The 11,483-nt window shown below is 48.1% G+C and overlaps 1 protein-coding gene across 1 annotated transcript; it reads left to right on the top strand.

Annotated features, from left to right (window-relative positions):
* Positions 1-897: 897 nt before the first annotated feature.
* On the top strand, positions 898-6,617 carry LOC144480863 (uncharacterized). Its single transcript, XM_078200483.1, has 2 exons — positions 898-998; positions 4,916-6,617. The coding sequence occupies exon 2, from the start codon at positions 5,262-5,264 to the stop codon at positions 5,934-5,936; it is 675 nt and encodes a 224-aa protein (XP_078056609.1). The 5' UTR covers positions 898-998; positions 4,916-5,261; the 3' UTR covers positions 5,937-6,617.
* The last annotated feature ends 4,866 nt before the right edge of the window (positions 6,618-11,483 follow it).

Here is an 11,483-nt window from a genome sequence, read left to right as displayed (position 1 = left end):
CTCACCTCCCAGTGACACACTGACATAGACACCTTAAAATATCATTGCTCCTTTACAGCTTGTCCTCCTATCATAATCAAATGTTTGTTGGGCCTCTTGTCTCCCTTAATGTCAGATTACCTGCAGTTAAAATGTCCTCAGAGACATTGGAACCGACCTTTGTGATTATTATTAGACGAGATTCCAATCAATCCCAGGAGTTGCAGTTGTAAAATACAGCAGAATTGGAATAACAGACAGGTTATTGTCTGATAATGACAGTGGCAGAGTAACACACACCGGAATCTAAATACATTATATCAATAGACCATGACTCACTCACACTATCAAATGAAACCTAAACTCTGGTTATGGTGCACTAGATACTGACTGTATTACCATTACATTGGATCCAATGCTGTGTTCACTAACATACTGCAACATGACTCTTATTATTTGAACAAACGTTGTATTTGTTACACTCAGAGTAAGTCAGTGCTTTGCTGTGTTGTCTCTGTGTTCCATCCCCACTCTGATTGTATTGGAGCCTGTGTGTGTCATTGTTACACTCGAGTAAGTCAGTGCTTTGCTGTGTTGTCTCTGTGCTCCATCCCCACTCTGATTGTATTGGAGCCTGTGTGTGTCATTGTTACACTCAGAGTAAGTCAGTGCTTTGCTGTGTTGTCTCTGTGCTCCATCCCCACTCTGATTGGATTGGAGCCTGTGTGTGTCATTGTTACACTCAGACTCTGTAACTGTTATTATTGGACAAGCAGCAAGTCACCGTCACAATGCCCGGCTGATTGACAGCTGCGCGGACCAATGGGAAGAGGGGGTAGTGCTGGAGGACCGATCGGGAGCGGTCGGTCCTCCAAGCAATAGGAGCGAATGAGGGGCGGGGCCAGCTTTGACTGGAGCATGCGCAGTGTGAGTAATGGCGATGGGAAACGGCTTTTGTTTTGGGCTCGGAAATCTGTTAGCGGTGATTAGCGGTACGGAGAGAGCAATGGATCGCCCAGGTGGGTGGAAACGCTGCGTAAGCATGTTGTGTAAGCCGCAAACCGCGGAAGAGAACTTCCCGGACCCAGTTTGTACCGAGCAGGGCTGCAGCTCCTCATGTTCGTCCCGGGTTAACGTTCGCCATCTTTATTGGGGGCAATATGCAGCAGTGCGCACGTGCGGCCGCCATGTTTGTAGAGGGCAATGTTGTCAATCAGTGGGAGGAGCTTGTTCCCCAGTGTTCAGAATGGAGACAACTTGTCCATCAAACTGCATCAACCCTCTGAGTCCCAATGTCTTATTGATGAGACAGAGCAGTGACAGAGAAGGAAAAAGAAAGGGAAAGTAAAACAGTAAATGCTGGAAAATCTCAGCAGATCTGACAGCATCTGTGGAGAGAGAATAGAACCAACGTTTTGAGACTGGATGACCCAGAGTCAGAGCTTGTACACGTGTAAACAGAGCATGAAAACCTTGACACCTCCATGTACCCTTGTACACCTCAATCAATCTACTTTGCTCCAAGGAGAACAACCCCAAGTTATCCAGCCTAACATTGTAACTATAATTCCTCATCTCTGGAACCATTTTGATAAATCTCCTCTGCACCCTGTCAAGGAGCCTCACATCCTCCATAATGTGTGTGGTGATCACTGGTTTGCACAGACCCAGGTATTCTTACAATTACTTACAATTGCACAGTGACATCACCCCCACTCCCCGGGGATTTCCTCAACTGGGAGATTTTTCTCTGAAGCCAATGCTTCTGATATCTATCCAGATGCAGGCTCTCGCAGGAGATTTTAATATTAAAATCAGTTAAATTGTTTCAGAGGTGAGTGTTTGTGACCATTCACAGGGGCGGGTTCGCGTCATAAACCAGCTGGTCGCCTCCATGCTGTGGTATCGGCTGGTCCCTTTGACCCCTCCTCCTGGCTTTGTCGCCGATATCCAGAGAACCCTCCTGCGGTTCTTCTGGGGCAATCGACTACACTGAGTCCCTGCTGCGGTTCTGCATCTCCCGCTTGAGGAGGGCGGACAAGGTCTGGTGTGCCTCCGCACTCAGATAGCGACCTTCCGCCTCCAGGCCCTGCAGAGGTACCTTTACGTTGAGTCCCCTCCACAGTGGTGTGCCATGGCGACGTATTTCTTCCGCCAGTGGCACGGCCTCAATTATGATGTGCAGCTCCTGCATATCGAATTGGGGCGTGCTTCGACCGCCCTGCAGGAGTTGCCCGTCTTTTACCAGGACCTCCTCACTGTCTGGAACACGGTCGCCTCGTGACGCAGCTCCCCCCCGTCAGGAGTAGCGGCTCTCGTGCGAGAGCCGCTGCTCAGGAATCCGCTCCTCCAGCCGTATGACTTCAGGTGGCTGGCGGAGAGGAGGGCTGTGGACGCCAGGGTGACCAGGATCGGGGACGTGCTCGATGGCGGAGGGGCAGGCTGGATGAGTCCCCGCGTGCTGGCTGAGCGCGCGGGGACGACCGTCCGGCGCGCGACCAAAGCCATCCTAGACCTTAGGACGGTCGTGCTCGGCCCCGAAACTGCACGCAAACTCGATGCGACGCAGGCGTGCGGTGGGATCCCGCCCGAGCGTTCCCCTGTTTGGGCGGAATTCCACATTGGCCCAAAGCCTCAGCCCCCCTCCTCGGGTGAGGTGCCCCACAGCCTGAGCCGCCTCGCGGAAATGTCCTCCGTGCCTTTTTCTACCACGCGGAGGCGTTTCCTGTGCGGGCTGCTGCTGCACACCTTCCACTACCGCCTCCTCGCCTGTCGCCTGGATACACCTTGGCGGGCCTTGTTGCCGCCGGGCGGCGGAGGTCCCCGCTGGAGGTCCCTCTACGGAGGGATCTCCCCCAATTACGTCGGGGACCTGGGGTGGAGGGTGATGCATGCAGCAGTTCCGCACAACCGTAGGATTCACTGGTTCACGGGCTCCGAAGACTGCCCTTTCTGTGGCCTTGTGGAGTCCGTGGACCATGTCTATATTTTGTGTCTTAGGCTGCACTCCCTTTATGTTTTCTTAAAGAACCTTTTATTGATGTTTTGTTTGCACTTCAGTCCCACGCTCCTGATATACGGACACCCGGTGTGGAGAGGGTCGGGTCGGGATGGCGACCTCCTCGTGAACCTGCTCCTGGGCCTGGCGAAACGCGCCATTTACCGGTCCAGGCAGCGGGCGATCGAGGGGGCCGTCCATCCTGACTGTCTGCCCCTCTACCGCGGCTACGTTCGCGGCCAGGTGTCCCTGGAGAGGGAGCATGCGGTGTCCACGGGCGAGGTTGACGCTTTCCGCGCCCGCTGGGCACCGCAGGGGTTGGGGTGCATTATCGACCCTGACAATCACATTATGATTTGATGTTTTTAAGTTTCCTTTGTACTTTGATTTTTGTTCGGGCTGTTCTCCCCCTCCTTTTGGGGAGCTGCCCCTTTTACTTTGTCCTGATTTAACTTGAGTTTGTTTGTTTGGTTTGCCCTTAAAAGAGGCCAACATCTGTGAGTAAAACACTTTCTTTTATCCCCCTTTCCATTTCTTTTCTCATTCTGGGATTCAATTTATAACTTCCAGTTCACCACTCGCTGCCTAAATAAAAGTTCTCCTCACATTCTTCATGAATCTGTAACCAGGTCATGCAGTGTATTACACACATCATCAGGCTGCTCATTTATGTCCAAATGTAAAACTTTCACGTGGCTGTGAGATGGAAGATTTTCAGCTCTCTGTGTCCAGGAAAGGATGATGTGGAGATGCCGGCGTTGGACTGGGGTGAACACAGTAAGAAGTCTCACAACACCAGGTTAAAGTCCAACAAGTTTATTTGGTAGCAAACACCACTAGCTTTCGAAGCGCTGCTCCTTCGTCAGGTGAGTGGAAGTTGTGTTCACAAACAGGGCATATATAGACACAAACTCAATTTACAAAATAAATATTTACATGAACCCCCACGACTTGCCTGGGCTTGCAAAATCTCACTAACTGTCCTGGCTGGAGACAATACACATCTCTTTAACCTGTGCTTCACCCTCTCTCCACTCACATTGTCTGTTCCTTTAAGACTTGATTACCTGTAAAGACTCGCATTCCAACCATTATCTTGTAAATTGAGTTTGTGTCTATATATGCCCTGTTTGTGAACACAACTCCCACTCACCTGATGAAGGGGCAGCGCTCCGAAAGCTCGTGGCGTTTGCTACCAAATAAACCTGTTGGATTTTAACCTGGTGTTGTGAGACTTCTTACTGTCCAGGAAAAGAAGCAGTGAGCATGGATCTGTCAATCATGTCAATTATATATTTTCAGTCATTCATCTCGTGCTTATTCGAGTCACTGGTCTTTGGATTTGTCTTCCACAGGGATCAATGGAAGCTGAGGGTTATTGAATATATTCGAGGATGAGTAAGACAGATTTTACATTGATAAAGGAGTCAAGCATTACGGAGAACAGTGGGAAAATGGAGTGAAAGTTAAGATGAGAAGGGATTTCCTCACTCAAGGATGTGGTGAAATGTTTGAATTCTGCATCCCAGAGGACTGTGGAGCCTCAGCCATCAAGTATTTTCAAGAGAGAGATTGATAACTTTTGAGGCATTGAGCAACCTGGGGGATAGTGCGAGAAATAGTGCTGAGGTAGATCAGCTAATTCTCAATCGATGGGCTGAATGGCCAACTGCAGCTCCTGTTTCTTATGATTTGTGTGTGGTGGACAGGAAGCAGTGAGCATGGATCTGTCAATCAGCCTCAATCAGCACCTTCAGGAGAATTGGGAGGGTGAATATTAGATACAGCAGAGTGAGAATGGAGGGAGAGTGTGTGGAACGGAGATTTACAGCTTTTGGGGAATGAGAGAGGAAAGAATGTTCCATAGAAACTAGGATTGTCTGTTCTGAATTTATATCCTGTCCTGACACTGATGACTTTTGTAAACTCGTTTTACAGGATATTGAAAGAGGAATCACAGACCGAAATCTCAAACGTCACGTCTAGATCTGACAGAGTCATATTCCTTGGGAGCTGAATATCATCGGCCTTTGAATCCAGAAGGAGAAATGTTTGGCCAGTCTGTCAATTTGAAAAAATTTCAAACATCAGTGTGAAAAACACCAACACACTGCCACACTCGAGTGAGAGTGTTCCAATGCACTGACTAAAGAGCTTTAACCAGTTACACAGTCTGAATAAATATCACACCATTCACAGCAGGGAGCGACCGTAGTCGTGTTCTGTGTGTGGACAAGGCTTCAACTGATTGTCCACCCAAGAGAGAGGCAAGGACACCTGCACCATGGAGAAACCATGGAAATGTGCGGATTGTGGGAAGAGATACAAAGTCCCATCTCTGCTGGAAGCTCATCGGCGCAGCCACACTGGGGAGAGGCCATTCACCTGCTCTCAGTGTGGGAAGGGATTCACTCTATTATCTATCCTGCAGAAACACCAGCGAGTTCACACTGGAGAGAGGCCATTCACCTGCTCTCAGTGTGGGGAGGGATTCACTCAGCTATCCAGCCTGCGGACACACGAGCGAGTTCACACTGGGGAGAGGCTGTTCACTTGCTCTCAGTGTGGGAAGGGATTCTCTCGGTTATTCTGCCTGCGGACACACCAGCGAGTTCACACTGGGGAGAGGCCGTTCACTTGCTCTCAGTGTGGGAAGGGATTCAGTCGGTTATCCCACCTGCAGACACACCAGCGAGTTCACACTGGGGAGAGGCCGTTCACCTGCTCTCAGTGTGGGAAGCGGTTCAGTGATTCATCCAGCCAGCAGAGACACCAACGAGTTCACACTGGGGAGAAACCGTTCACTTGCTCTGTGTGTGGAAAGGGATTCTCTCGGTTATCCAGCCTGCAGACACACCAGGGAATTCACACTGGGGAGAGGCCGTTCAGCTGCTCTGTGTGTGAGAAGAGATTCAGTCTTTCATCCCAGCTGTTGAGACACCAGCGAATTCACGAGTGATTCCAGGTGTTGGATTCTGCTGTTATTGTTTCTGCTCTCAATTACATCCAGGACTGCATTTTGTTCATTCTCACAGTTGGTCAATGGGGAGGGTCGGAGGGTTTCTTTCTGCTGGACTGGCCGGTCTCATGACTTTGCCCCCAGTGGGCTGATGCTCTTTGAGTCTTGTTGCGAATACCTGGTTTCAAATTTCACAAGGATCACAGAGTGACAGGGTGTGAGGAAGTTCAGAGATATTTAGTCAGCATTTCTGTTTGAAACCCCCCACATGCCCATCCAATTTCCTTTGTAATTGTTTATTGTCTCCACTTCCTCCACTCTCGTAGGCAGCGAGTTCCAGGTCATTACCATTCGCTGCATCAAAATATTCTTCCTCACATCCCCCCCTGCATCTCTGACCCAAAACCATAAATCTGTGTCCCCCTCATCCCTGTTCCATCAGCTAATGGGAACAGCTTTTCTTTGTCCACCTTATCTAACCCTGTCAGAATCTTGTCCACCTCTATCAAATCTCCCCTCAACCTCCTTTCCTCCATGGGGAACAACCCCAGCCTGACATTGACAATAAAGAACAAACTAACAGAATATGTTAATACCTGAAATCAAATGGGAATGTTTAATTTCTGTTTTAAAGATATTGTGAATATATTGTCCTGGACAATAAAGGAATTGGAATAACTCACCTTGGGTGCAGTTAATGAAATATATCACCTGGGAACCCGCTTACATTCTAGTGAAAGTGTGGAATGTGTAGCTGGAAATCCCTTCCTAACAGCACTGTGGGTGTACTTACACCTCAGGCATAGTAACAGTTCAGGAAGGCAGTGTTGGGGTTGACCATGGCCAAGGCAGCTACATACAGCCACATATTCTGTTATAATTGAAGGACAACAGATTGAATGTGAGGCATTATGGGACTGGACTATCTTGACCACATTCCTGTGACTGCTCAGTTTCTGCAATCACGGACCATTAAAGCTGCTTAGCAGGGCCCCAACAGAGGACCTGGTGAGAATATTTACTCAGAATGAGTGAGAATTAAACTTATTCCAGGACCGGCTGGTGTTCAGCGTCCGAGATACCTGAATCCACAAAGAGGGGTCTGACCAATCAACAAACAGTGATAGATCGTTGGTTAAGAAGTTAAGAAGCATTTTCAGGCATTGTTTAAATTGTTTTATCACAAATTTGTGATGAGAACTGTGAGGGACTTGTGACCTGATAGTCACTGAAGTGACGGTATACTCCAAATAGCACTGGACTGAAAACCAGACCTCTGAGAATAGATTTTAATGAATGGTTATAATCCTACCCAAGCATGGCCAGTGAAAAATCAGAGCTCGAGTGATCAAGAATAATAATGTGATAAGGTGCGAAGGAATAAGATCTCACCGTGTAAAAATCAATTTGGGATGACATTTGTATCACATAGGAGTCAATGAATGGAATACATTGGGTATTGCACATCCCCGAACCTGGCCTGATTGAACACATGAATGGGCTATTGAAACAATGAATCAAGCTTTTGACCAGTGACCACACACTCAAAGAGTGGCACAGGCCTTATATAATTTGAATAATAGCCACAAAAAGGAGGGGTATCACGGTGACACAGTGGTTAGCACTGCTGCCTCACAGCACCAGGGTCCTGGCTTGTGTCACTGTTTGTGTGGAGTTTGTACATTCTCCCCGTGCCTGCGTGGGTTTCGTCCAAGTGCTCCGGTTTCCTTCCACACTCCAAAGATGCGGGTTAAGTTGATTGGCCGTGATAAATTGCCCTTCAGTGTCAGGGTGTTATAGGTTATGGGATCCGGAGAGCAGGATTTGCATCCTTTCCTTGTAATATTGCCACTTTGCCTGATCAATTAAACATCTGGCTCTGTGTAAACCAGGGTCAGATTACCCGGGTCAGAGGTTTGATGGACAAGTTGGCTCCATTCTGAACAATGGGGAACAAGCTCCTCCCACTCATTGACACCTTTGCCCCTTACAAAGATGGCGGAAGGCATGAGCCCTGCTGCTCATTGCCCCCAATAAAGATGGCGGTCGTTAACCCGAGCCGAATACTGGACTTTGCGGCCCCGCTCGGCGCGAAACATAAAATCCTTTTTTGGGGTTGGGCCTGAACAACATGTTTACAAAAACTGTTCACCCACCCGCCAGATCCACTGTTCCCACGTTCCGCAATTTTCCTTTTACCGTTTGTGGATTCGATGAAAAACCGTCCGTCCGTCGCCATTACTGCGCTACTGCGCATGCTTAAGATCTCGCCCCTCTTTCACTCCGATTGGTTGGAGGACCAGCCGCTCCGCTCGGTCCTCCAGCCCCGCCCCCTTTCCCTATTGGTCTGGAGCTGCCGTCAATCAGTCCCCAGGCATTGTGACGCTGAGCATGCGCAGTGCGGCTCATGTCCCAAGGACAGGCGCTTGTTTGTCTGATCTTCAGGCGGGAAGGAGGCGGATAAGCGGAGGCAGCGTTAGGGGCAGTGGGTGGGAGGGGAGGCTCCACACACCCAGTGGAGGCTTCAACACCCGCAATAAGGAACTAGCGGCACCGCCTCAACACCCAACACAACGGCAGCTGCAGCGCTTTCTCCCGGGGCCAGGCCCCAGTGGACAAATGTGGCTTCAGGAAGGAAATGCAGCAATGGGTTTGTTAATGAGAATCATCTTTAACTCACTTTACTGACCCTGGAGCAGGAGGAGAGAATGGGGGGAATTTCTGTCCTGCACTCACACTGATGGATTTTGGAACCTCCTTTTACAGGGAGTTCAAAGGGGAGGATTTACACACAGAAAACTGAAATCTAACAAGACATCAAGATCTGAGAGAGTCACTTGATCAATCAGAACCTGGATATTACGGACCCTTGAGTGGAACCATTCAGCTCTGGGTCATTCCTATTCTCCATTGGGGTGCACTACACCAGTAATCCAGAGGACAAGAATAATGTTCTGGGGATAATGGTTAAAAACATACCAGGATAGCTGGTGGAATTTAAATTCAGTTAATAATCCGGAATTCAATGCGAGTCTCAGTATTGGTAACTGTGAAGCCATTGTGATGAGTTGAGGGAAAGTGCGTGGAATTGGAATTTGCAGCTTTGGGAAACAAGAGAGAAATAAGTATTCCCCACGAACTAGAATGATCTGTTCTGAATTGGACTGACCTGTATGAACTGGATTTACAGGGTTACAAGTAGAGGATCGACAGACAGGAAACTCAAATCAAGCATCACTTCAAGACCTGACAATGACTCAATTCATCAGGATCTGAATACCATCGGCTTCTGAATGTGGAGGGAGAAATGTTTGTGTGTTCTGTCTGTGGGGAAAAAAATCAAACATCAGCATAACTGGAAAAGCACCAATCCCCCCCCCCCCCCCCCCACCGCCCGCCCGCCCGCCCCACACACACACACACAGTGTTCCAGTGCAGGGACTGTGGGAATTGTGTGGAAATTCACTGACGCACTCACACTGGGGAAAGACTGTTCACCTGCACCATGTGTGGGATGGGATTTTCTCATTTATCCAATCTGTAGACACCAGCGGAGTCACACTGATGTGAGATCTTTAAATTTTATAACTATGAGAATAGCTTTGAAAGCAACAATATTCTGCAGGAACACCAGCACACTCATGCTGGAGTGAAGCCATTCACTTGCCCTATGTGTGGGAAAAGATTCATTCATTAACCAGTGAGTTCTTATTGGTGAGAGACCATTCACGTGCCCTGTACATGGGAAAGGGTGTACTCAGTCATCTCATGTTTAAAGTTTATCTATTAGTCACAAGTAAGGCTTACATTAACATTGCAATGGAGTTACTGTGAAATCTGAGACACCAGTTAGATCACAGGTGACTGTAGATATTTTACTGGGGATTAGAAGGAAAGGATTTGCAGACAGGAAATTATCTGCTGATTTTACAGTCACTTAATTCATCAGGACTTGAATTTGAATGTGGAAGGAGAGATGTTTGTTCTGTTTGTTGGAAAAGATTTTGAACATCAGTGTGACTGGAAAAGTACCGAGACACACACACACACCCGAGTGAGAGTGTTCCAGTGAACTGACTGTGGAAAGAGTTTTAACCACTTACACAGCCTGAAAAAACATCACATCATTCGCAGCGAGGAGAAACCATACACGTGTTCTGTGTGTGGATGAGGCTTCAACTGATTATCCAACCTGGAGAGACACAAGGACACCTGCACCATGGAGAAACAGTTGAAATGTGGGGACTGTGGAAAGGGATTCAGTTACCCTTCTGAACTGGAAACTCATCAACGCAGTCACACTGGGGAGAGGCCGTTCACTTGTTCTGAATGTGGGAAGGGATTCACTCGACTAACCCACTTCACTGCACACCAACTTGTTCACACTGACATGAGACCTTTTAAATGTTCTGACTGTGAGAAGAGTTTTAAAACCAAATACAATTTTTTGGCACACCATCGAGTTCACACTGGGGAGAGATGGTTCGCCTGTGCTGAGTGCGGGAAGGGATTCACTCAGTTATCCAGCCTGCAGGCACACCGGCGAATTCACACTGGAGAGAAACCATTCATGTGCACTGAGTGTGGGAAGAGATTCACTCAGTTATCCCACCTTCTGACACACCGGCGAGTTCACACTGGAGAGAAACCATTCACCTGTCCTGAGTGCGGGACGGCATTCGCTCAGTTATGCAAAATGTTGGATCACCAGCGAGTTCACACTGGGGAGAGACCATTCACCTGCTCTGTGTGTGGGAAGGGATTCACTCAGTCATCCAGCTTGCTGAGACACAAGCGCATTCACACTGGTGTGAGACCATTCACCTGCTCCGAGTGTGGGAAGGGATTCACCCAGTCTGCCCAACTCACTTCACACCAACGTGTTCACTCTGACACGAGACCTTTTAAATGTTCAGACTGTGAGAAGAGCTTCAAAGGCAAAATGGATCTGCTGATTCACCAGCGAGTTCACACTGGAGAGAGACCGTTTATCTGCTGTGTGTGTGGGAAGCGATTCACTCAGCATTCCCTCCGGCTGAAACACCAGCACAGTCACACCAGGGAGACATTATTCATCTGCTCAGTGTGTGGGAAAGGATTCACCCGTGCGAACACCCTGCAGAAACACCAGCGAGTTCACAAATGATTACAGGAGTTGGTTTCTGCTTTTATTGCTGCTGTTAATCACAAGACTGAACCATGCTCATTCTGACAGTTAGAGGTTGTTTCGGTTGAAGTTGAAGTTAATAATCCTTGTAACTACACTGGAGTTTAAGATTCTGGCTATAGATTAAATCAACTTTGTGTCAATCACACATGTTTGCGTCCTTGATTTCTCTAAGGTAAGAGGAGACTGATTGATGTCCTGTTGCCGACTGTTCCATTGTTGGTTCTTTTCTGATACGTTTTGGAAGATATGGCAAACGAAAGAGTAAGGAATGAGAGAAAGGTAAGAATTTGGGAAATGATAAACAGACTGTGACAGGAAGATAATGAAAGAGCAAATTATAGATTACATCAGTAGATGTGGTTAGACGCTACAAAAAT

Source organism: Mustelus asterias, chromosome 30, assembly GCF_964213995.1.
Source record: "Mustelus asterias chromosome 30, sMusAst1.hap1.1, whole genome shotgun sequence".
NCBI lineage: Eukaryota > Metazoa > Chordata > Chondrichthyes > Carcharhiniformes > Triakidae > Mustelus > Mustelus asterias.
Note: the sequence above shows the minus strand (reverse complement) of the source record. Positions and strands in the feature narration are given on the sequence as shown.